This window comes from Ascaphus truei, chromosome 13 (assembly GCF_040206685.1).
Source record: "Ascaphus truei isolate aAscTru1 chromosome 13, aAscTru1.hap1, whole genome shotgun sequence".
NCBI classification, from domain to species: domain Eukaryota; kingdom Metazoa; phylum Chordata; class Amphibia; order Anura; family Ascaphidae; genus Ascaphus; species Ascaphus truei.
Genome location: NC_134495.1, coordinates 24,697,265 through 24,722,666, shown reverse-complemented (window position 1 = coordinate 24,722,666; position 25,402 = coordinate 24,697,265). Strand labels below are relative to the sequence as shown.

At 43.0% G+C, this 25,402-nt stretch overlaps 1 protein-coding gene across 4 annotated transcripts in view; it reads right to left on the bottom strand.

The window, feature by feature from the left end:
* The window catches only part of MYO18B (myosin XVIIIB), a 345,583-nt gene that overhangs the window by 87,118 nt on the left and 233,063 nt on the right, over positions 1 to 25,402 (bottom strand). For all 4 annotated transcript variants that reach the window (XM_075568959.1, XM_075568956.1, XM_075568957.1 and 1 more), the window contains 2 exons: positions 23,272 to 23,376; positions 13,992 to 14,144 (listed from right to left, as the gene is read on the bottom strand). In XM_075568959.1, the coding sequence (XP_075425074.1) occupies positions 13,992 to 14,144; positions 23,272 to 23,376 (258 nt within the window). The remainder of the gene's footprint in view (positions 1 to 13,991; positions 14,145 to 23,271; positions 23,377 to 25,402) is intronic.

The window sequence follows — 25,402 nt, the reverse complement described above, 5'->3', positions numbered from 1 at the left end:
GTTATGGATCGAGGTCTTCCAGCTGAAAAACTGGATCCAAAAATTGGCACCAGATTTGTTTTAAGGAAACATGTTCTCATAGAACCCAATAGGATTTTTTAAATATAAATTGGGGGCAGCGTCGGTGACCCAGGTACAGCAGCAGTTGGGCTGCCGAGAGACTTTGATAAATCACCCCCTTTGTGGCCGTGAAACTTCATTTGCTAAAAGTTCTGCCAATTGGTAAGTGCAAGACCATTAAGGATGAACAACCTAGGCCGCACTCATGTTGGGGGCGTTGCTGTGCGCGCACTTTCAGGACTCGTACCTGATTTCCTATTGCAGTTCCGAAAGTGCCCGCGGCGCTGTGGCGCGTCGACGCTGCTACATTTTGGCCAGAGAAGTCAATTTGTCTTTCATCCTGCAGTCGTGTGGCGTCAGCGTCACGTGAGCTGGTCCAGCCAATGAGGGCGAACCAGCTCCGTGACGCGTCCGTGACGCATCGCCTCCCCAATCTCCTGCAGCCTAGTGCACACATCGCTGCGGTGGCACGTGCTCACGCCGCCACCATGAGCGGGGCATTAAGCCTTCGAGTGCTGCAGCGGCCGCCGGCACTGGCGATCACGTGATCGCTCAGACACGGATGACGGAGCAGAAGAGGATAAGCCCTCCTCTTCCGCTCCACTTCCTGATAGATCGTTTTCTGCGCTCCACAGGAACATGGAACCGCGATCTCCCTTACACAAATGACCAATACGATTATGAACTGGTGTGTAAGACCCCATGATGTACAGTACTAGCTACGTCTATTGGGCCCCCGAAGGGTTGATGCGTTCTCTAGGGGACTATGCATCTACTCATTATAACATGATACCATTTACATCGTTTTCCATAAAGTACGGTATATTAAACAATAAAATATCATTTTTTTTGTGATTAATTATTCAACTTAACGATTTCACCATCTTCCCCCAAAAATCCCAAATACAATTTTTTATTAACTTTACCATGTTTGTGTTTGTTTATCGCTCTGTATAAGTAAACCACTCCATTTATCACAATCATTACATACTGGATTATTATTTTTAAATTGGGCATATTGTGTAAGCATTTGTCAAATTGTGACAAATTGCCCAATTAGAATCTGTAGCAGGGAAAAGGAGACTGAATGGGCTTCATCAGTCTTCAGAGCTACACAATCTTTCAAAATTATTCTGTGGTATTGTATTATGTACAGAGATAAAAGGAAGACCAAGTGAGCAACACAGAATCATTTATGTTAACAAAACAAAGACCAACATGGTATAAGGAAATAAACGGTGCGTCTAACGCTGAGCAGAAATAGATAATTATATAAGTCAGACTACAATTGGACACGATCAGAAGTGAATTTTCAAAGGCAGGTACTGTAGATATATATGTAAAAAGCTCTGCAAAAGAGCTTGTAATAAACTTGTCAAGTCAAGCAAGGGTCTCACCTTTGATGTAGACTTGAACGCAGGGGCTCTCAGCTCCAGTCCTCAGGTGCCACCAATGGGTCAGGTTTTAAGGATATCCCTACTGAATGACAGGTGGCGCAATCAGTGGCTCCGTCATTAGAATTGAGCCACCTGTTCCAAAGCAGGGATACCCTTACAAACCTGACCTGTTGGTTGCACTTGAGGACTTAAGTTGGGAACCTCTGAACTAGAGCAGGGGTGCACAAACTTTTCCCCCTGCGCCCCTCTGCTTGCTCTCCCCCCTGCTTGCGCCCCCTCCACCTACCTTGTCTCCGGTGTAATGATGTCATGGCATCATTGACGCCCCATGCCATGGCGACATGCCCTCGGGGACATTGCGCAGTCCCCCGGCATTTAATTTAAATGCTTTGGGGAAGAGCGCGGGGCCTCTGTAAGAGCCGTGCCCCTCCCCCAGAAAATTTTGCGCCCGCCCTCCAGTTTGCGTACCCCTGTTCTAGAGCATCTAGAGTTTTCGGTGGGAGATGCGGCGGTTACAGAGGCCCCACTCTCTTCCCCGAGGCATTTAAATTAAATGCCGGGGCTCCGCGCGAGGCCTCTGTAATTCACTTACCTTGATTCAGATGGCTTCGTGGCGCCTCGCCATGGCAACGCAGCGCCATTTGACGCTTGATACAAGGTGAGGGGGGCACGAGCAGTGGGGGAGAGCAGGCAGGGGGGGGCACGGGGCAAAAGTTTGCGCATCTCTGTTCTAGAGAATGCCAAGTGTAGACATTTGGGTATTATTGAACACTATACAGTATGTCATTGACCAAAGTCTCCCGGCTGCTAAACCAGGGCAAAACCGGTGCAAAAATACTGCACCACATTTATAAAATTGGTGTTTTTCCTTAAAATATCTGGTGTAGATTCTTTGCCCAGTTTTGCAACTGGTAACACTTTGATAAATGACTCTCTGTGAATTTGGGGTTTGGAGTTTGGCTACATGATGGATTTTGCAGTCTCCACCCAGTGCCCTGGAGTCATCAAAGCACGATGCGCTGCACAGCGCCAGAAACAGCGATATCTGCTATTAAAGCCAATGGCATATAACCCTGATTTAGGCGTGATACAGCGGACTGGGCTTGTTATGACTCCGGGTTAGTGTCTAGTGGAGGGGTGAGCAATTCCAGTCCTCAAGGGCCACTAACAGGTCATGTTTTCAGTATATGAACACACAATCATTGCAAGCTCTAACCCCAGCACCCACCGCATCATATATGTGTCGAAAGGAGTGCAACTGAGCGTGGCCACATGCATACAACAAAGACAAAGATACCCAATGCTACATCCAATGTGACAAAATACATAGTTAAATACTTCACTTTTCGTATTCTCATGAAAAAGGGTCATTTAGATAAACCCTTTGGCCAAAGCGTTATAAGCCTGCAGCCACGTCACAGCATGACCAGTATGCAGGTCCTAATACTACCTGTGAGTATTCTCATTTACCTCTACAGCGGAGGGAGAAAGATCTCAATAGACCTGTCCTGCACAGGTACATGAAAAAACATGCTACTTAAAATGGGGAGGAGTGAGCATAAACCCATTGTTCATTATTTGTTCATTGTCAACTGGTAACAGTTGTTTGGATGGGTTGGTGGCCTCTCCTCCCTGGGTTTAAGCTCACTCCTTCCCACTTTTTAAGTAGCAGGTTTTTTTTCCATGTACTGTACCTGTGCAGGACAGGTCTATTGAGATCTTTCTCCCTCCGCTGTAGAGGTAAATGAGAATATTCACAGGTAGTGTTAGGACCTGCATACTGGTCATGCCGTGACGTGGCTGCAGGCTTATAACGCTTTGGCCAAAGGGTTTAACTAAATGACCCTTACTAGTATTTTACTATGTATTTTTGGTCACCTTGGATTTAGCATTGGGTATTTTTATCCCTGCTTCAACACAGGTGGCTCAATTGAAGACAGATCCACTGATTGAGCCACCTGTGCTGAAGCAATCGGTGGCTCAGTCGCCGACTGACTTCGACTGATCCACTGATTGAGCCACCTATGCTGGAGCAGAGATATCCTGAAACCCTGACCTGTTGGCGCCCCTTGAGGACTGGAGTTGCCCACCCCTGGTCTTGGGAAAGCAGTTTAAGATAATCAGCATGCTCTGTGTCATTTGTAATTGCGATGTTAACTTTTGGGGCTACATTTGGCAAGCTATTAAACATTAATAAAAAGCCATAAAAAAAAAAGAACCATTCCATTGTAAATAATAATAAAAAGAATCATTATCATCATAGTATTACATATGAAATCAGGCCATGGATCAAATGGGGTCTGAGGTTTTACAGTGGATAGGGGAATGGGCAGATTATTGGGTGTATTTATTGAAGTCTCTACCTGGCTGTAATATTGGGGGAAAAACAGAAATCCCATTTCAAGCAATTTATAGAGTTTTTTTTCCTTTGATAAATCCAAGGCAATTATTTTGCCCTGTTCGGAGCGGTCAGATTTGAGTAAATAGCCCCGTAGAGACTCAAGTGGTTATTTGGGGGAAACTGATCAGCATGAAATGAAATGCTTTAAAGCAGCCGTCCAAGCTGCCGTGCTTATTTTAACATTTTTCTTTTTTCCCCTTTAATATGTGCATCAATACCATCCACACAATGAGAAGTCATTAGCTAAGTTGCCGATTGATCGGCGAAGATTCGGCTCCAGGGTTCACTAAATGGCGGTCAGCGCCAGCGGGGACGCAGCCTTACACGGAAGCCTACTCGCCATGCCTCTAACATGAAACTCCCCTCGCCCTCCAACCTCATTGAGACCAACTGTGTGGCTGCACCAATCTCCCCCCACCGCCCCCCCCGCCAAAAAACCTTAATGGCTACAGCTGTTGGAGTGGACCATGCGCTAACCTGAGCCAGACAGTAAGCAGCCATTTTACCTTCTTGTTTCAACATCGTCACTCATTCCCTCTACACTGTAAGCTCTCAGGACGAGCAGGGCCCTCGCTACCTCTCTGTATCTGTTGGTGCATGTCTGTCCTCACTTGTGTGCACAGTAACTGTTTGTATAATATACATAACTCTGCGCCCCATTGTACCGCGCAGCGGAATGCGTTGGTGCGTCACAACTAAACGATAATAACCATGATGTTTCTTTGCTCACACCGTTTCCTTTCTCTTCAGGCCGTAGAAGAGCTGTTTCAGCTGCTTGACTTGGAAAAGAAGAGCGTCGTTATCGGACGCAGCCAGGCATGTTACCTAACGCTTACTGATACATAAAGGGAACTGTTATTCAAAGCTTTCCACTGGGGAAACAAAAGCAGCATGGGGCCCCCTCTGCCAGGAAGGCCTTTACTTGCTTAGGACTGTCTTAAAGCTGCAGTCCAAGATGCCGTTTTTCACAATATTTTTTTAGAATTTTTTTTTAAAAATTCCCCTTTAATATGTGCATCAATATAATCCACATTGATAAGTAATTAGCTAAGTTGCCCCTGTGATTGAGCTCTGGGGTTCAATAAGTGGCTGTCAGTGCAGCAGAAGAGGACCAAAGATGCAAAGTTCTGTGGGGAAGATCATGTGACCAGGCAGTCGCTAGATACAATTGGTGCACTGCTAGAGAGAGGGCAGGGCTCAAAGGGGTGTGTCAGAACCTGGTTCAGATGAGGAAAGGGATGTGACTTTGTAAATGGTTGCTATAGAAACCAAAAATGCTTGTTACATTATAATACATAAAAAATGTTATTTAGAGTTATTATTATTATTTTTTTATTTTTTTTTAAATGCTACTAGTATTTTCTCATAGTACAGAACTGATTTATTAAAAAAAAAAACATGTTGGCTATTGCTTGGTCTGCAGCTTTAAACTGTGAAACGAGAACTACAGGTAGTACAGAAAATGATACATGTTGTAGTGGCATTTAAACACGGCAGCTCCAATGTGTGTTGCTAAGTGGGTCTGACTGAACCTTTAACACTGTTCAGATGAAGTGGCTGCGGGTTCACAGAGCCGACCTGCCAAGTTTGTCACGTTGCCAAGCGTTGCAATCTCTCCCGTGAATCATTAAAAAGCAGAAAGAATTCTGTAACAAAGGCAGCTTCTACCATAGGGAGCAGCAAAAGCTCAAGACAAATGGCAACTATTTCTTTGAACATTAAACATAGCTGCCCACGTAATTTTATATATATATTATATATATATATATATATATATATATATATATCAGGTAATAAAGAACCATAGGCACTCCGTCTGAATAGAAAAATTGGGTGCAAATCCTGTACAAATAAATAGGCAATACGATACCGCACGTGGACGAATATCAGAGGCAGCACTCCAAATGAATATCAAAAATCCTGTATTATTCAACAAAACATCATATCCAACGTTTCGGTCCTCAAACGGGACCTTTCAATCATCACCTTGGCAAAGGCCCGTTTGAGGACCGAAACGTTGGATATGATGTTTTGTTGAATAATACAGGATTTTTGATATTCATTTGGAGTGCTGCCTCTGATATTCGTCCACGTACGGTATCGTATTGCCTATATTTTTATATATATATATATATATATATATATATATATATTTATTTATGGTTTTTTTCCTTGGGTTTTCAAATAACAGACAGACCACCTACTGATGTAGCCGGACCTATGGTCTCCAGAACCGTGGCTGAGAAAGCAAAATGCCACAGCTCCGGCAATAGCGTGGGTGGGACATCGCAATGGGGACAGGTGGGGGGGGTTGTCCATGCTTCTGGATCGAGCCCCCTGCAACTATATTCCGCTGGGGCAACCGCGATCACAGTCACGCAGCTTGCTGTGTTGAAAGTACGTAGCCAGTGGCGGATTAAGACCCTCTGGGGCCCCTAGGCGGCCCTCCGCCTGCTGTGTCGTGGCATCATGACAATACAGGAGGGGGGGCCACTCCGGAGAACGTAAGAGTTACCCCTCTCTCTCTTGCACACACGCGCACACTCTTGGCTGAGGTCTGAGGACTCTGCTGCTCCCTCCTCCAGCTCGCGACAGGAGAAGGATGACTATGGCAGACAGTGACTGCCGGGCTGCTGCTTTGGGAGCTGGGGAGCCATACCACCAGCACACTGCAACCTACAGGGGCTCCCTAACAAGTCTCTCCTCTGTACCGCTTTTGAATCTCCCCTTCTGGGCCATTCAGCTCTTTAGCCTGCTCTGTCATCTCAGCTGATCTGCAGTCTCACCCGCGCAGAACGCGTGCAGGTCCCGTCACACAGGTCACTCTTGATCGAGCCTCAATCCTCCAGGCCTGCAACTGTCATGCCTGCCCCCTTTTAACAACTCTGTTCTCTTTGTCCCTCCTTCTTCACCAGCCTCTCTACTGGCTCATCATAGTCCATTGGAGAGGAACCGGCTAGGGGGCAGTGTGCATGTGTTGCTTGCCGTACACAGGGGCTTACATATATCTATATTTACAGTAAATCTTATTGGAAAGAAGGGGTCCCCTCTAATCCCCAATCCAGTTCTTCAAATATTACATGTTGAAATTCCCTCCAAGAACTCTTCTCTGGCCGGAACAATATCGTCACTGGGATCAGCCGCTCTACTGGCTCATCATAGTCACATGTCCATTGGAGAGGAGCCTGCTAGGGGGCAGTGTGCATGTGTTGCTTGCACAGGGGATTACATATATTTCTATCTATAGAACTCTTCTCTGGCAGGAACTATACGGTCACTGGGATCAGCCTCACTCTGGCAGCCAATAGAAAACTGTGAAATCATTCTGAGATAACATTGCAGCTTCGGATTGGGTGACCCCACAGACATCTTTGTTTTTACTGGAAAAAGTTTAAAAAAAAAAAAAGAACTACTTTGTGCTTCAAGTGCCGCGGACAGTTCAGAGCTGGGGGGTACTAGATTTTTTTGGGGATCGGGAAAATCGCTGCTTTTCGCTCTTTCTCTGCTTTGGATCCATTCTACATCTGCTTACTTTATCACACCTTTCATAAACACAATACACAGATACCGGAAGCTGAAATAGGTGAAGTAGAATCAGTTATTTCTAACTCAGTCAATTCATAAAGTTCATTCATCAACAGATGTAACAAATGGTTTAATTTGTCTGCAGGGAAGCTGCTGGGATTTATAACACACAAAGGGGGCTATGTGTGAAGCTAATGGCTATTGTGTTCTTAATCAAATAGTTGAAGCAGCGGTTTTGAACCTTTTTTCTCGAGGCACCCCTAATCACAGTGCTTAGTTACCGAGGTACCACAGGACAGTCAGTCACAGGAGACACAGGGCAGAGACAGAGTCACAGGGCAAAGACAGAAAGACAAGGAGACAGGACAGAGACAGAGGGAAGAGAGTCACAGACAGAGTCTCACAGGAGACAGGACAGAGGGACAGAGACAGACAGAGTCACAGAAAAAAGAGGGCAGAGACAGACAGAGTCACAGGAGAGAGACAGGCCAGAAACAGAGAGTAACAGGAGACACAGGACAGAGACAGTCACAGAAAACAAACACACACACACCAAGCCTCACCTCTCCCCTACCCATGCTGCTTCCTCCTTGACATGGCCTCAGGCTTCTGCCACCACCTCCTGATTGGGTGCATTATCCAGAAGCACCCAATCAGGATGGAGGAAACTGCCATGCTTTCCCCCTGCTCAGGGAGATCAGGGAAATTCCTCTGCCCCTGTTGATCCTCTCACAGAATCCCAAGACAGGGACGCGGAAGCCCGGTTGGGAAACACCTAGTTAAAGTATCAATTTTATGCCACGGCTCATAACATCAATACATGTAGCATCCTGTCAACTTAGATTCAGTGATAATCACATGGATAAAAATCGGTGCCTAAAACGGACACAGTATGTATCTTTCTTTGCATCAGCTATATACAGATACAGCAGACGTTAATGCTCCCGCTGGCTTGTTTGCATCGGGATACACACAACGGATCAGAGGGAGCAGACGCCATTAAAATTGGACTGAATGAATTAGCCATGCGTGAATGCGGGCGGGGCTCCTGCGGCATTGTACCTGCTGGCAAGCACCAGTAGGTGCAACAACATCTGCTACATCTGTACACCTTATCTGATCTGCCATAAACGTCTGCATTTAGAAGATACAGTACAGTACGTACAATAATTCCAAAAAGCGCTACGATGCACAAAAAACATGAAAAAAAAGATATATTATAAAAAATTCATAGGTGAAGAGCCATAAAATAGTCCAAATCGGGGTGGATGCTACCTCTTCAAGAGTACTCCCAAAACTCTCATGATGAGAAGAAAATTGCTGTGGCTGAGACTGGCACACACCCCCCTCACATAGGGCAGGTTATTTTATGATAATAACTGAAAAGATAAAATTCGGGAATAATTGCCACTCACACTCGGGTGCTGTACTCAGCACTTGGATTCAGCGATGCCCCAAATGTTTTAGGGTGTCAGACTTTGTGCTGTGCTGTACTCCGCAGCTCCTGGACACTTCCCCACTCCTTATCAGCCAGCGTGCCGGATCACGTGCGCTCATGCACGCGTCCTAACACTTACGGGCTCCGCTGTGACCGCTCTCCAGTGCAGGAGGAGAGACTCCAGGAGGCTGTGACAGACAGCCGTGAAACAGTTCTGAGACTGTGCCCGTCCAAAACTCGCCCTACACGTTTCGAAAGGGCGTTCCCTTCTTCCTTAGGGGCATGGGTGTAGTTACCCCCCCATGAATTACTCCCTAGGGCCTTCTCAATCATTGTTGGTCCCTTCTTCCATTAACACACGAGAACACTGATCTGCTCCCGGGATCACAAGCCTAGGTTTGGATCACGCACGTGCACGCGATCTGGCTGGGAAGGAGTGGGGAAGTGTCCTGAATGTTATCTTTTCAGTTAATATAATAAAACTAATCTGCACCATAGTAGGGGTGTGTGTGTGCTCTTCTCAGCCACTACAGTACAATATGTGTTAATTTGACACAATGCATATAACGATTCTAGCATTGGGCCATGGTGTCAATTTCAGTCGCATGATACACAACCTTTTTAGAGACTGGTTCTACCAGTGGTCAACTGCAATGTGCTTTTAGAAAGATACACACTATTAATTCAATCTGGTTTTGCCAGCATCGCCTCGGTCATGTCTGTGTAGCGTATTTCTATTATTTGTACAAGGACAGTAAATTGCTCAGGATGCTCTCTGCTGCATGCACCTATTGGTTTTCTCTGAGGCCACTTTGCTCCCTTTCTGAAATAGAACACAACCAAATTCCATTTTCTTTTCAATCACAGCTGCAAACGATCAGTCCGTCTCACACAAATTACCTTGGCCTCTCGCTTGGAGGTTGCTGAAAGCTGTCAGGTTCTTCGGAGAAAGCAGAATGTGCGTTCCTCCATAGCACCCACAACCTGACTTTTTCAACGTCTTCAAGCCACTTCTAACTTTGAAAGCGAGAGATGCTATTTCAAGTAACACTCGCCTCCAGATTGAGCCAAATTCACAGAGGCTTTGCCTTGAACTCCAAATGCACTGCTCCAAAACTGACCGCAAAGGCCTATTATTACTAAGCAGTTCTATTCCATAACACGCTCTACAGCCAACACACTTGAATACGGGGTTGCCACCACTCCGGGACCACGGGATTTCGGCTAGGTATCTTCGGGCTACAGGTTGAGATATGAAATCTCCGGGTTACTGCAGGACCGTCTGGGATTTTTGGTGCAGGACCTCGGCTCTTGCCTTCAAGATGGGTCCGCGACGTCAAATGGCCTCGCGTTGCCATGACAACGGACGTCACGTGAAGTTGCGGCGCCCCATTTTCATGGCAACGTGAGGCTGCATGGCGCCGTTAAGTCACATGATGTGCCGTTGTCATGGCAACGCAACGCCATTTGCCGTCACGGAGCAATCTTGTCTGGACCATGCAGGGAGAGATGCCGCCAGGTGATGCCGCCACCAGAGAAGGTAAGAGAGTTAAACATATAAATAATAAAATATATATATATATATATGTATATATATATATATAAATCTCTGGGTTATTATTCATCAGAAGGTGGCAACCCTGCTTGAATACCTTCTGGTGCCGGAACTCTGGAATAGCACTGCTTAGACAACATGGGCCTCAAAGTGTTGGGTGGATAATACATTGTATTTTGTATAAATGTTGGCATGATTTGAATCAGCAATAAGTATGAGGAGTGGTCATATGAAGCAAATTGAGATGGAGTTAGAGGATGAATTTTATGATCAATAAATCAAAAATGAACTCCTTTTAACACTGTGATATACCGTAGGGCAGGAACCCAAGAGAATACACACTTGTATTAACTTCATCTTAGCCTCTCTTTAAACAAAGCAGCTGAAACACAAGTCCATTTGACTACAGCGGTTAGGTGATCTATGTAATATAATGTAATAATAGGTTTGTCTTGTATAGAGCGGACAGTGTACACAGTGCTGTATATAGATTTGTATTCTTTGCAGGTACAAGTCCCTGCCCCGTACAGCTTCCAATCTATGATGTTGGTACCTGAGGCACAGGGAGATAAAGTGACTTGCCCAAGGAGCCGACACCGGGAATTGAACCAGGTTCTCCTGCATCAAACTCGGTGTCATTGTGTCTTTACTCGCTGAGCCACTCCTTCAGCCTTAATATCCCAGAGGAAGGCATTTTAAGCACCTCTTCAAATAAACATAATACTGAATATAACCAAAACGCCTTCTCAATTTCAAGAAACGTTCTGGTAGATCAGGGATGGGCAACTCCAGTCCTCTAGGGCCATCAACTGTTCAGGTTTTCAGAATATCCCTGCTTCAGCACAGGTGTTGCACTCTTCAACTGAGCGACTGGCTGATCCACCTGTGCTGAAGCAGGGATGTCCTGAAAACCTCTTGCTGGCCCTTGAGGACTGGAGTTGGCCACCCCTGTGCTAGATCTACTGTGTGGCTATGCTGTCTTCTATCCTTCGCGGGAGCCCTCCCCCTTTCTCCACTGGGGAAGGCCGGCAGTTAAAGAGTGTGGAGGAGTTCATTGCGGTCCAAGGTTGGATTCGGTGTAGTGGTTAAAGGTGACTCCATCAAGGGACCTTTTTGTTTTTTCAAGTTGAAGAAGCAAAAGGACTGTGTCGTCATGCTCCATCTTGGTTTCTATTTCAGCATGTTTATTCAGAAGGTACAGTAGAAGGGATCGAACTGGTCGCCGAGGATTTTATGCTATTGGTCGGTTATAATCCTTGCAGTGGCTAGCCTGATAAGCACCTTAGCTTACATGCCCTCTAAATACTGAGGCACAGATCAAGTTTGTAAGTGGATTGGGAAACTGTGAACACTAAGGCAAGCTGTGCAGCACCAGCCTGAGCATATTTATTACAGTTAACACTACAGGACATGGCAAGAAGCCCACTGGTAAATTCATTTTTCAATCATTTTGGATGCACTTGTGGCAGGATAAGATAACAGCTAATTATTTATGGTACGGGTAGCCAGCAGCAATATATATATATATATATATATATATATATATATATATATATATATATATATATATATATATATATATATATATATATATATATATTGTACTATATATATATATATATATATATATATATACTGTACTATATATATATATATATATTTATATATATATACACATACTGTACTATATACAGGCATACCCCGCTTTAAGGACACTCACTTTAAGTACACTCGCGAGTAAGTACACATCGCTCAATAGGCAAATGGCAGCTCACGCATGCGCCTGTCAGCACGTCCTGAACAGCAATACCCTGTACCGAAGCTGTACGCAAGCGGGGAGACTATAGAGCCTGTTACACATGTCTTATTTACATCAGTTATGCACGTATATGACGATTGCCGTACAGTACATGCATCGATAAGTGGGGAAAAGGTAGTGCTTCACTTTAAGTACACTTTCGCTTTACATACATGCTCCGGTTCCATTGCGTACGTTAATGCGATGTATGCCTGTATATATATATATATATATATATATATATATATATATATATATATATATATATATGCAGAAAAGAGTAGGCACTCCAATAGAGCATGTATGAGCAAGTGCACGCTTCATAGGAAGAATATATAGCAATACATTACCCATAACCGTACTCCAGTACAAATAAGGAAACAGCACGTTGCAGGGAATTAATGCAAAATGTGTATTGGGCAAAAAAAAACAGAACGAAACAATGTTTCGGCCTCCTAAAATGGGACCTTCCTCATGGTGGTGTGTATATATGTGTGTATGTGTGTATGTATATATGTGTATATATATATGTGTATATATATATGTATATATACACACACACACACACACACACACACACACACACACACACACACACACACACACACACACACTGTACGGTATATATCTTGGATTCACTGACTTTTTAAAAAGTATGACTAAATAGTTACTTGAGCAAGTCATTTATCACAGAGCCAGAATGTACATCTGCATGAAAATTAATTGCACTGAAATACATAGATTGTAAAACCAAATTATCGTAATGGCTAGGGTAGAATTAAGATAGCTGTAAAGTCTCATTATGTTAGGACAGCCTTGATTGATTAATTATAATAAGTGAACAATTTTACATCTGATTGGGACGGACATTAACATTTTAGCTTGGATGTTAAAGTAAGAATTTGTGAGAATGTGTATGTTTCATTCCTGGCCTGTTTTGGGAATCGAATAACTTAAAGAAATACAGCATCGATTTACAGAGAAAAAGTGCATTTAAAAAAAAAAAGCCCTACTGTATATAGTCAACAATGTGCAAGTTACAGGAACAGACATTTCTCTTTGTTTTTGCCATTAAGTAGGAGATTGTGTAAATCTGAACGCACTCATTTGTCAATAATGATCATTAATATTATTTTATTTGACATATTTTTACCTCCATGAGGCTTCTGGTCCCTCTGCAGTTTCACCCTCTCTTCCAAGGAAGATAATGGCCCATATTTACTTCTGCCACGAGATATCTTCCGGAGCTGGAAGGCAGCTTATTGCCATGAATGGGTGGTAAGGTACCTTGTGGCAGAAGACTTCTTAATAAAGGTGGCCCAATATCCCCCAGGGAGGATAATATGAGCTACTCAATAACCAGAATGTTATGATGCCTGACATAAGAGATGTAATGCTGCACACCTTAAAGAACAAAAATATACTTGCAGTTATCCTGGTCCAGGGGGTACCTGTCTAAGAAATTCCAAGGACTATATGAAAAATAGATGTTCCCGGGCACTACGGGATTTGTCCAAAAAAGAATTTATTCAATCATTAAACAATTGAATAAATTCTTTTTTTTGACAAATCCCGTAATGCCCTGGAACATCTATTTTTCATGATGCATGACATTCCAGTTATTGATTGGATACTGCAGTGTTAATCTCCAAAGCCATGCTACGGAGCTACATATCTGCAAAACCTGCGGCCACCTGTAGGTAAGATCAGGACCAGGAGACGGTCTGAATACGTTCGGCTTTCTAATGGGGACTGGCTTCCACATTGAACCTGCGAGAGAAGGGAAAACAATTCTGTTTGATGATGTACAGTCTCACCTGAATGTGAACTTTCTCCAGCTCTCCCCGATCCCCTGGAGGTCCTGAATCTCCCATGGTGGCCAGCAGAAGCTGCAGGTCGGCCAGCAGGGCGTGTGTTCTCCTCAGGTCCCTGCGAAGACGCTTCTCAACGTCAAAGTCACGATGTCCGATCTGTGGGAGGAATGTTCTCGTTAGTAAAGATGGGCGATTCCGCCCACATCTAGCACCCCAATATTCACTGATGTAACCCCCCCAAAATCTGTTTCCCAGTGTAAAATCCCCAAACGGATTTAGCCGGTTTCAATCTGCGCGGATTCATCAAAAAACGCCATTGAATACAATCCGTGGACGGACTTGTAGAATCCAATCCCCAGATTCCGTAATCCATTGCGCGGATTCTTAACAATCCATCAACGGGTCGCTGAATCCACAGATTGGATTTTACAAATCCGTCCACAGGTTGCGGAATCCCCGGAGTGTCTTGGTAATAATAATACAAAACCCGCAAAACGCGAATCGCCCTTTTTCGGATTGATTCCGCTGAAATTCGCAGACCAAAGGAACCGGCCGATCCGATGGGGATCCAAATCTGCCCCCCAAATTTCGCCCATCTCTACCTACAGAAGAGACCCACGCAAACTCTCTAGTTAGTCCCCTAAAACATATCACAGGTCGACACTTTTTCAGTACCAGTGCAGATGCGAGAACTTTTATAATTAAATCAACAAACTTAATAGACTAAATAGATTTATTTTGATAAGTAGCCTGTTTTCCCCCAAATTAGGGTCTGCCCAGAGATCAGGAAATTGAGGATTCTGAGATATTTTGTGATGACTTTCTGTTAAAAATTGATAATACACTCAACGAGGTACCTTTCAAGGAAGGTGATTTCTTAGCTAATTTGCTTAATTCCCCAAAGAAACAGATGTTAACATTTGCCAGCTTCCAATCTGCAATTCTCTAATGAAGTTTCCCCAGCACCACACCCTGTTGCAAAGATTCGTCATAGTTTTCCAAGGCAATAACTGCAGCGTATAAATCATAACATGCCATGACAGCATGGTCAATAGTGCAGACCACAACTATATGTACCACTTGTTTATCCATTAAGGTTTACAATACCAATTATATTCTGCTTAGTGTTGAGCGGCCAGTCTGTTCTAGCACCTATAAACTCAGCAGTATCCAATTGAAGTCGCTCCTTGGTCATTGTCGTCTTAGGTGAAACCCCTGTGTTGTTGTACAAGATAAATCACACTTTCAATCTATTTCACTTGGTGCAGAGATTAATGATGTAATTATACCGTAAGGTATCCACTTGGCTATGATACCCCGGACCATCCCTGCACTGTCCCGGAGGGAGAGGATGACACAATACAAGCCAATCTGCTGTTACTGTACCATGAACTCCCATTCACAGACAAGAAACTACTCGGCCACCTGCATCTCCATCCTAAACAGGCAAACTATGTTGGGCCAGCAGGAAAAATGAAGATCACATTGTAGTGATCTAGTTTGGGGAGGTTAATGTGATGAAAATGTATTGATGATCCTATAAGAGGGCACTGATTATAATCACAGGAAGAAGAAAGCCACGCTGTAAACACTTTGCAACATTGTTAACATCAAGTTATATATAAACAATAACAATAATAAACAATCTTGGTTTAACAGCCCAGCCCGACTGTGGTAACTAGAGACAGAATACAGAACAAAATATTTCTATAATGTGTTTATATAGATAGATTATAAATTCATCTGGGCAGGGACTGTCTGTAATATATATATATAAATATATATATATTATATATATATATATATATATATATATATATAATTTATAAAATATTTTACCAGGAAGTAATACAGTGAGAGTTACCTCTCGTTTTCAAGTATGTCCTGGGCACAGAGTTAATACAAATAATACATGGTTACAAATACAGTTACATAAATGAGCAGGGTATACATTATATACAAGACATTGGATGCACAGTTAAAGATAATATATATTATGGGCGTATGAAACAGTTACAGACCAGGTTAAAATGTGAGACAGCCTTAGATTTGAAAGAACTTAAACTGGTCGTGGATGTGAGAGTCTCTGATATTGATATATATATATATATATATATATATATATATATATAGAAACACAGAAAAAACAGGCGCACTCATAGCGTAAAAGGTGTAACAATAAATTTATGGAGTCAAGGATTTAAAAATGCACACTCACAAGCACAGCTTAATAAAAAGCATTTTTGAGTAAAACTCAGCCAGCCAGACGCAGGAACCCGGTAGCGGATAACTTCAGTGTAGTGTCCGGTGTAGATACACTGCAGCAGCCTCTGTGACCGCCTCCGGAGCCCGGGGAGCACGAGGGACGCCGCCTTCCTCTCAATCCGGCGTCACACAGTCAGCTCCAGGTCTCCTGATGAAGTCTCTTTGAGACAAAACGCGTAGAGAGTGTTTTGTGGAGGTGTACTGCCCAGTTTTACTATTTTTCCACTCACTGGCTTGCTACAGCCTTTTGTTGCTTCTTTGGAAGCACTTATCTCAGCCGTCCACCCGTTGTTTTCATGGGAACTAATTCCGGTCGAATCCATTGACGTCACTGAGTTCTCGCGGTACCTGGAGCTGAGAACTCACTGTGTGACGCCGGATTGAGAGGAAGGTGGCGTCCCTCGTGCTCCCCGGGCTCCGGAGGCGGTCACAGAGGCTGCTGCAGTGTATCTACACCGGACACTACACTGAAGTTATCCGCTACCGGGTTCCTGCGTCTGGCTGGCTGAGTTTTACTCAAAAATGCTTTTTATTAAGCTGTGTTTGTGAGTGTGCATTTTGAAATCCTTGACTCCATAAATATGTTGTTATACCTTTTACGCTATGAGTGCGCCTGTTTTTTCTGTGTTTCTATAGATATCTCCAAGGAAGTGGTGTTCCCTTCATTCAGGCTGCAGAGACTCTTTTGGATAGCAATTGGAGAATTTTTTAGGATTTGTATTTTTTATTTTTTTTTATTTATTCATACATTTCTTTTTCTGGACTTTTCATCTGTTATTTTTATTCATATTTAAAAAAAAAATAATTTTGTATTGTTTATGTATTATTAATTTTTTCCACTTTGTATAGTATAGGTTTTTTTTTTTCATCATTTTGTGTTTATTCATATAGTGGTTTAGGTTGGCGCCATTTTTTCTTTCTGTTGAGATATATATATATATATATATATATATATATATATATATATATACACATACATACATACAGAGGCAGATGGCACTCGCAAAAAGAGTGGAAAACAGGTGCTAATTCCTTGAGAAAGGTCCTGTTTAAGGACCGAAACGTCGGTTGTATGTGCCTATTTTGAATACATCATTTTTTGCTATCTACTCTGAGTGCTGTCTCGTTTCTTGCTGTGTGGTCTTGGACTCCTGGTCTGCCTGGTAAGGAATCTCTATTTTTATATATATATATATATATATATATATATATATATATATATATATATATATATATATATATATATATATATATATATATATATATATATATATATATAGCACATCAGGAAGAAAAAACGGCGCCAACCTAAACCATTATATGAATAACCACATCAACATGAAGAAAAAAAAACCTAAACTGTACAAAAAGGGGGAAAGATAATAATACATGCAAAATACATAAAAATAAAAATAAAATTATCAGATGAAAAGTCCAGAAAAAAATATATATAAAAAATGTATACAAATCCTAAAAAATGCTCCAATTGCTATCAAAAAGAGTATCTGTAGCCCGAATGAAGGGAACACCACTTCCTTGGAGATATCTATAGAAACACAGAAAAAACAGGCGCACTCATAGCGTAAAAAGGTATAACAACATATTTATGGAGTAAAGGATTTAAAATGCACACTCACAAACACAGCTTAATAAAAAGCAATTTTGAGTATAACTCAGCCCGCCCGACACAGGAACCCGCTACCAGATGACTTCAGTGTCCGGTGTAGATTCACTGCAGCAGCCTCTATGGACGCCTCCGCAGCCCGGAGAGCACGAGGGACGCCACCTTCCTCTCAATCCGGCGTCACACAGTGAGTTCTCAGCTCCAGGTATCGCGAGAACTCAGTGACGTCAGTGGATATCGCCAGAACAAGTTCACATACGTGTATTCAGTGGACGGCTGAGATAAATGTTTCCAAAGAAACAGCAAATGCTATGGCTGGCTTGTGAGTGAATAATAATTAAAATGGAACAATACACCTCCACCAAACACTCTCTACGCGTTTCGTCTCAAAAGAGACTTCATCAGGAGTTGATAGCACAGGTGTGGAACATAGTTTTATAGTTAGATGAACCAATCAGAACATAGAAGACTACTAATTGCTAATCAGGTGCACAAGGTCAATGCCAGGATCAAATTAACCCACGTATGTTCCAGAACACATACGGGCCAAATAGACCAACAGTACTAGAGAAAGTGACCAAATAGACAGATACAAGTGATAACATACAATTTAACAAATAAATTAAAATGCATATAAATACTACAGCAAGATATAATATAGCATAATGTAATATATTATAGCATAATTGGCTTAGTATTGTACTAAAGTAATAAACAGATACTAGTAGAGAAATATCAAAACTCCACATAATTAGGGTCAATAAATCTCCACTAGATAGTACATATAAAGAGATAATGACTAAAAGATTCAGAGAGATCAGAGTACAAATGGAAAAAGGAGGGAAGGGGGAGGGGAAAAAAGGGGAAGGGGGGGGAAAGGAAAAATTGGGGGGGGGGGGGGGGAAGGAAAAATTGGGGGGGGTGGAAGGGGGGGAAAAAGGTGGGGGGGGGGGAGGGAAAAACGAAAAAAAAAGGGGAGGGGAATAAAAATGGGGTAAAAACAAATATTGGAAGGAATGGAACAATCGCACGGGGAAGGATTTTGGATCAATGGTGGTCACGCAAGCAAAGCCGGTACAGCCATATATACAATTTGTTTGTTTTAATATTTGTAGCATATCTAAACCACTGTCATAAAGGGACAATCAAACACATCATCTGAGACAGTGCGGTAATGCACGTGCCACCACGGAGGGAACGAGGTACCTCGCTCAACCCAGACCTCCGTGAAAGCACTGCACCCCACAACAGGCATGATGGATGTCATTAGACTACTGTACTGATGTCTATTGTATCATTGAGACCCCCTGGACACAACGTACCAAGTAGATACACTTATGTGAACTTGTTCCGGCTGTATCCACTGATGTCACTGAGTTCTCGCGATACCTGGCGCTGAGAACTCACTGTTTGACGCCGGATTGAGAGGAAGGTGGCGTCCCACGTGTTTTCCGGGCTGCGGAGGCGTCCATAGAGGCTGCTGCAGTGAATCTACACCAGACACTGAAGTCATCTGGTACCGGGTTCCTGTGTCGGGCGGGCTGAGTTATACTCAAAATTGCTTTTTATTAAGCTATGTTTGTGAGTGTGCATTTTAAATCCTTTACTCCATAAATATTGTTATACCTTTTTACGCTATGAGTGCGCCTGTTTTTTCTGTGTTTATACATATATATCTGCAAACACAGTGCAAACACCTCCCATAGTGTAATAAGGTATCATAAATGTTAGTAAAATAAGGTAATGCCAAGTTTATGCTCACAGAAATGTAATAGGACTTTTAAAAATTGCACCCCATCCAGTATTGTAAAATTACAAAGCCGTGAGTATTCACAGTAGTAATAAAAACAGTCTGTGAATTCTCCAGTGTCTCTGCCGGCGATCAGCTGAGAGTGACGCGGCGGGGATGACGTCAGCTTCACCCAACGCATTTCTAAACACTCATGTTTCTTCCTATGGGGTATCTACTTTTTTTTTCATTATTATTATTACTGTGAACACTCATGACTTTGTAATTTTACATCACTGGATGGGATGCAATTTTTTTTAAAGTCCTATGAGTGTAAAGTTCTGTGAGTGTAAATTTGGCATTGCCTTATTTTACTAATATTATTGAACCTTATTACATTATGGTACTGTAGGTGTTTCTTTGCAGAGAGTTTTAAGAAGGTGGAAGGACCTTATCTACACTAACAGCAACACCCAACAGTGGATTCATTTAGACTTTTTCTCAATAGGCTCATTTAGTGGGTGTTTAAGATAGTGGACCAAGACTTTGTACTTAAAATACAATATACACACTTATTGTTGCAGATACTGAACTTTATTTTCTATGTGTGTATATATACACAAGAGCGAGAAGAGAGAGAGATGAGAGAGAGAAGACAGAGAGAAGAGAGAGAGAGAGAGAAGAGAGGGACCTGCACCCACCACGATTATATTTCATATACCTCATGCTATGGAGCTTTGATTTGAGTGGGTTATATATCTCTCTCATGCATACATACATACATGGTCCCAAGGTTCAGCAAAGTATCCGGCCGCTCCTCCTTCTCTTACCGTGCACCCCAAAACTGGAACAATCTGGAACCGGAGACTCTCACAGCTGCCACTAGTCTAAGTTCTTTAAAAACTAAAGCTGTCTCACATTTTAATCTGGTCTGTTACATATGCCTATAACATATATTATCTGTAACTGTGCATGCAATGTCTTGTATATAATGCATACCCTGCTCACTTATGTAACTGTATTTGTACCATGTATTATTTGTCATCTTAACTCTATGCCCAGGACATACTAGAAAACGAGAGGTAACTCTCAATGTATTACTTCCTGGTAAAACATTTTATACATAAATAAATAAATAATACTTATAGGGACTAATCTCCAATATACAGTAATGCACAATAAACAGAATCCTAGAGAACTACCAGTTTTAGCTCGTGGGACAGCTACTGTACATCCTCTTGCAAGTTGAAAGAGTACTAGAAAAGGAAATGTAACTGTGTCTCTGCATAATGACTGGTTCATTGCAGCCAATTGAGAAGAAATGACAAGGAGCGAAGTCTTGCATGGGGGAACTTACAGTGCTCTCCAGCTAATTGTGTCCTGCTCCTCTGCTGGTGTATCATGCTTTGATGTGATTTTAATTAGTCTGCAGTACTCTCTGGCTTTAAAAAAAAAAAAAATCTGATATAATTGCAAAAAGGTCTGACTTCTAAATTCTGTCATGAAAGCTGCTTCATGCGTGATTGAGAGCTTAGTGGCGTTTCTAAATTGTGCCGATTTTACGTCTAGTGCCTATGTTATAAGCTTATTAAGCAGGGATCTTCAGACAAGTGTGGACGCCCATCGGGCAAAGAGAAGCGTAATAGTACATAAATAGAAAAATGCATTAAAGGTGACGGCGGAGAAGGACCTCTTGTCTTTGGGGCACTGGAGGGGTATAGTTTAGCTTTTTATTGCTCTACACGGAGACTGTCAAATTGGCTAGAATGTAACTGAGTGGGAGAGATCAGAGGAGAGAGAGAGAGAGACAAATAACATGGCAATTAGAAGCTGGGAGCAGAGTCAAAAGAAATGAAGAGCTTCCTTAGGGAACGACTGTTCTTCAGCCCTTCACTTTGTAGACGTTAGACAGCTCTTGTGTTACAACACGTTCATTTTTCATATAATAAAAGGACTTGCTGCTTTAACCTTGTTGTCAGGCCCAATGTACCGCCACTAGGGTTTCTGCTTCTGATCACCGGCAGATGTCAATCCAGGGCAGGTTACGGCTGCGCAAACCAGTTAACGATGCTGATGGAGCCACCGCTTTCACATTGACGAGTCCGGATTTTAAATCCTACACTGGACGGGCACCTGCGAGTGATCAAAACACTGGGGGGCAGCCGTAACTGCCACGGTGCAGGAACATGCAATTACATGTGAAATAAGAGAACTGCTCAGCGTTATATCCTACAGTAAGTTGGACGGAACCTTGTACGTCTGAGAAAAGCAGCCTCTTACAGGAGCAATTCATGCATTTTTGTTTAACATAGGGTTGAAGCAGGGGGGTCATCGAAGCTGTACCCCATTCATTTCAGCTACGGGCACCCCCTCCTTCCCGAGATACAGACCTTCAAAGGGGGTGCCGGTCTCTCGGCAAAGTTTAAAGCTCCCGCGTCACGCGGGCCAGTAAAAAGTCGAACTTGATGATGTCACAGCTTCCTATTGGCCCTCAGGGCGCGAGGGGCTTTTTAACTCCGCTATAACATGATCACTGCTAGCCAAGCAGAGTGGTTACTGGCACCCCCTAAGTAAGGTAAGTATCTCTGGAAGCAGAGTGTCCCCGGAGCTTAAATTAATGGGGCACAGCTCCGGAGACCCCCTCCCTTCATGTTTAAAAAATAAATACATTTGCAAAAACAATCGCTAGCTTGGATCGCCTCTTTAAGTATGGAAGTGGCCTGAACTGTAGTGTTTTGAAGAACCTTTTCATCATAGAACTAGTTAAGTTTCCTTGTGTTCAACTGTTTTGAAGAAAAGTACTCTTAAGCTTTAATCACAAGGATGCCTGGTAGGAAGCAGATCTATACACATTGATGATGCCACGGTATATAACCTCTCTAGATGAATGAGACGCATAAAAAACTTAATAGGCTTATTAACTAACTACTTATGTGCTGCTATTTGGAAATGCAGTATAATTGTGAAGAACTGTGGAGCATGTGTTTTGACCAACAATACAGTATTTCCAACAATACTGCTGAGCTAATGAAGAAAGACGAGGAAAAGAGGCCCTGTGATTAACACAATTTGCTGTTGCAGCTGCCTGCAGCACATAGCTATAGCAAAAACAGTTACAACAATAGCCTTTATAGTGGAAGGATTTGTGCCGGGTGTCGGACGGCACCATTGCCATCGAACCTCCAGCACTTCTGCGTCATGTGATCGTTCTTGAAGCGATCACATGACACGTCCAGGCCCCAGATGCCAGATACGGAGATGGAGGGGGCATTCCAGGGTCCATGCCATACCAGCTACATTATAAGGGCACAGTCAAGGTTAAAATTCAGTGCTAGATCCATGTGATATACGGCGACTCAATATATCAATCCCTTAGTACATGAGACCATGGGTTCTCTCTCTGCCACCAATAATCCATCTTGCACTGAAGGAGATAAAGATATTATCTATTCTATCATCTTTGTTTCAAAAGTTAATGGGTAAGGAGACCTGTGTGTTATTTTTATGGTGGTCCAATGTAGAGTATGACAACCTTCATAGCATCTGAGCTCACTATACAATGTCACCACTGTGTAAAAAATACATTATTATTATTAGCCTGTAATCAGCTATCAGAAGAACATTTCGTTATCTCGCTGGGATCTGGCAGGAGGCTTGTTCTCTACCTGCTCACAGAGGATTCCAATGAGTCCTTCCAAATCTTGTTTTTCATGAAGCACCATCTGCTTTTCTTCATACTCCTGCTCCAACTGCGTTTCAAATTGACGAAGCTAGAAACACATAAGAAAAATGGTGCAATGTGTAAGAGAAAGTTACCATTAGAAAGATTACACCGTTCTGGCATTCATCATTGTGATTGTTCTTCTCAGCATTTCTGCTATCTGAACAGAGCGTGTCCACTAACTCATATAGTGGGACACTTTCAGTAATGTGGTTATATTCTGTATCCAAAGTAGCATTGTGCAAGGAACTCCTGCATTCTAAACTCCTGTCCCAGTCTTCCGTTCTAAACTCCTGTTCTGATCCTACATTCTAAATTCCTATCCCGGTCCTGCAATCTAAACTAGTGTCCCGGTCCTGCATTCTAAACTCCTATCCTGGTCCTGCATTCTAAACTCCTATCCTGGTCCTGCATTCTAAACTAGTGTCCCGGTCCTGCATTCTAAACTCCTATCCTGGTCCTACATTCTAAATTCCTGTCCCAGTCCTGCATTCTAAACTCCTATCCTGGTCCTACATTCTAAACTCCTGTCCCAGTCCTGCATTCTAAACTCCTATCCTGGTCCTGCATTCTAAACTAGTGTCCCGGTCCTGCATTCTAAACTCCTATCCTGGTCCTACATTCTAAACTCCTGTCCCAGTCCTGCATTCTAAACTCCTATCCTGGTCCTGCATTCTAAACTCCTGTCCCAGTCCTGCATTCTAAACTCCTATCCTGGTCCTGCATTCTAAACTCCTATCCTGGTCCTGCATTCTAAACTCCTATCCTGGTCCTGCATTCTAAACTCCTATCCTGGTCCTGCATTCTAAACTAGTGTCCCGGTCCTGCATTCTAAACTCCTATCCTGGTCCTGCATTCTAAACTCCTATCCTGGTCCTGCATTCTAAACTAGTGTCCCGGTCCTGCATTCTAAACTCCTATCCTGGTCCTGCATTCTAAACTCCTACCCTGGTCCTACATTCTAAACTCCTGTCCCAGTCCTGCATTCTAAACTCCTGTCCCAGTCCTGCGTTCTAAACTCCTATCCTGGTCCTGCATTCTAAACTAGTGTCCCGGTCCTGCATTCTAAACTCCTATCCTGGTCCTACATTCTAAATTCCTGTCCCAGTCCTGCATTCTAAACTCCTATCCTGGTCCTACATTCTAAACTAGTGTCCCGGTCCTGCATTCTAAACTCCTATCCTGGTCCTACATTCTAAACTCCTGTCCCAGTCCTGCATTCTAAACTCCTATCCTGGTCCTACATTCTAAACTCCTGTCCCAGTCCTGCATTCTAAACTCCTATCCTGGTCCTGCATTCTAAACTAGTGTCCCGGTCCTGCATTCTAAACTCCTATCCTGGTCCTACATTCTAAACTCCTGTCCCAGTCCTGCATTCTAAACTCCTATCCTGGTCCTGCATTCTAAACTAGTGTCCCGGTCCTGCATTCTAAACTCCTATCCTGGTCCTGCATTCTAAACTCCTATCCTGGTCCTGCATTCTAAACTCCTATCCTGGTCCTGCATTCTAAACTAGTGTCCCGGTCCTGCATTCTAAACTCCTATCCTGGTCCTGCATTCTAAACTAGTGTCCCGGTCCTACATTCTAAACTCCTATCCTGGTCCTGCATTCTAAACTCCTGTCCCAGTCCTGCATTCTAAACTCCTACCCTGGTCCTACATTCTAAACTCCTACCCTGGTCTTACATTCTAAACTCCTGTCCCAGTCTTGCGTTCTAAACTCCTGTTCCAGTTCCTACATTCTAAACTCCTATCCTGGTCCTGAATGCTAAACTCCTATCCTGGTCCTACATTCTAAACTAGTGTCCTGGTCCTACATTCTAAACACCTATCCTGGTCCTACATTCTAAACACCTATCCTGGTCCTACATTCTAAACTCCTATCCTGGTTCTGCATTCTAAACTACTGTCCCTGTCCTGCATTTTAAACTAGTGTCCCGATCCTGCATTTTAAACTCCTATCCCAATAGTTGCCAACCTCATTTAGTTCTGCACCACCATCCATAACAAAGTAATAGATTTCGGTACCACAAACTATTTATAGGTTTGTGACAATAGCACATAGCACATACCTT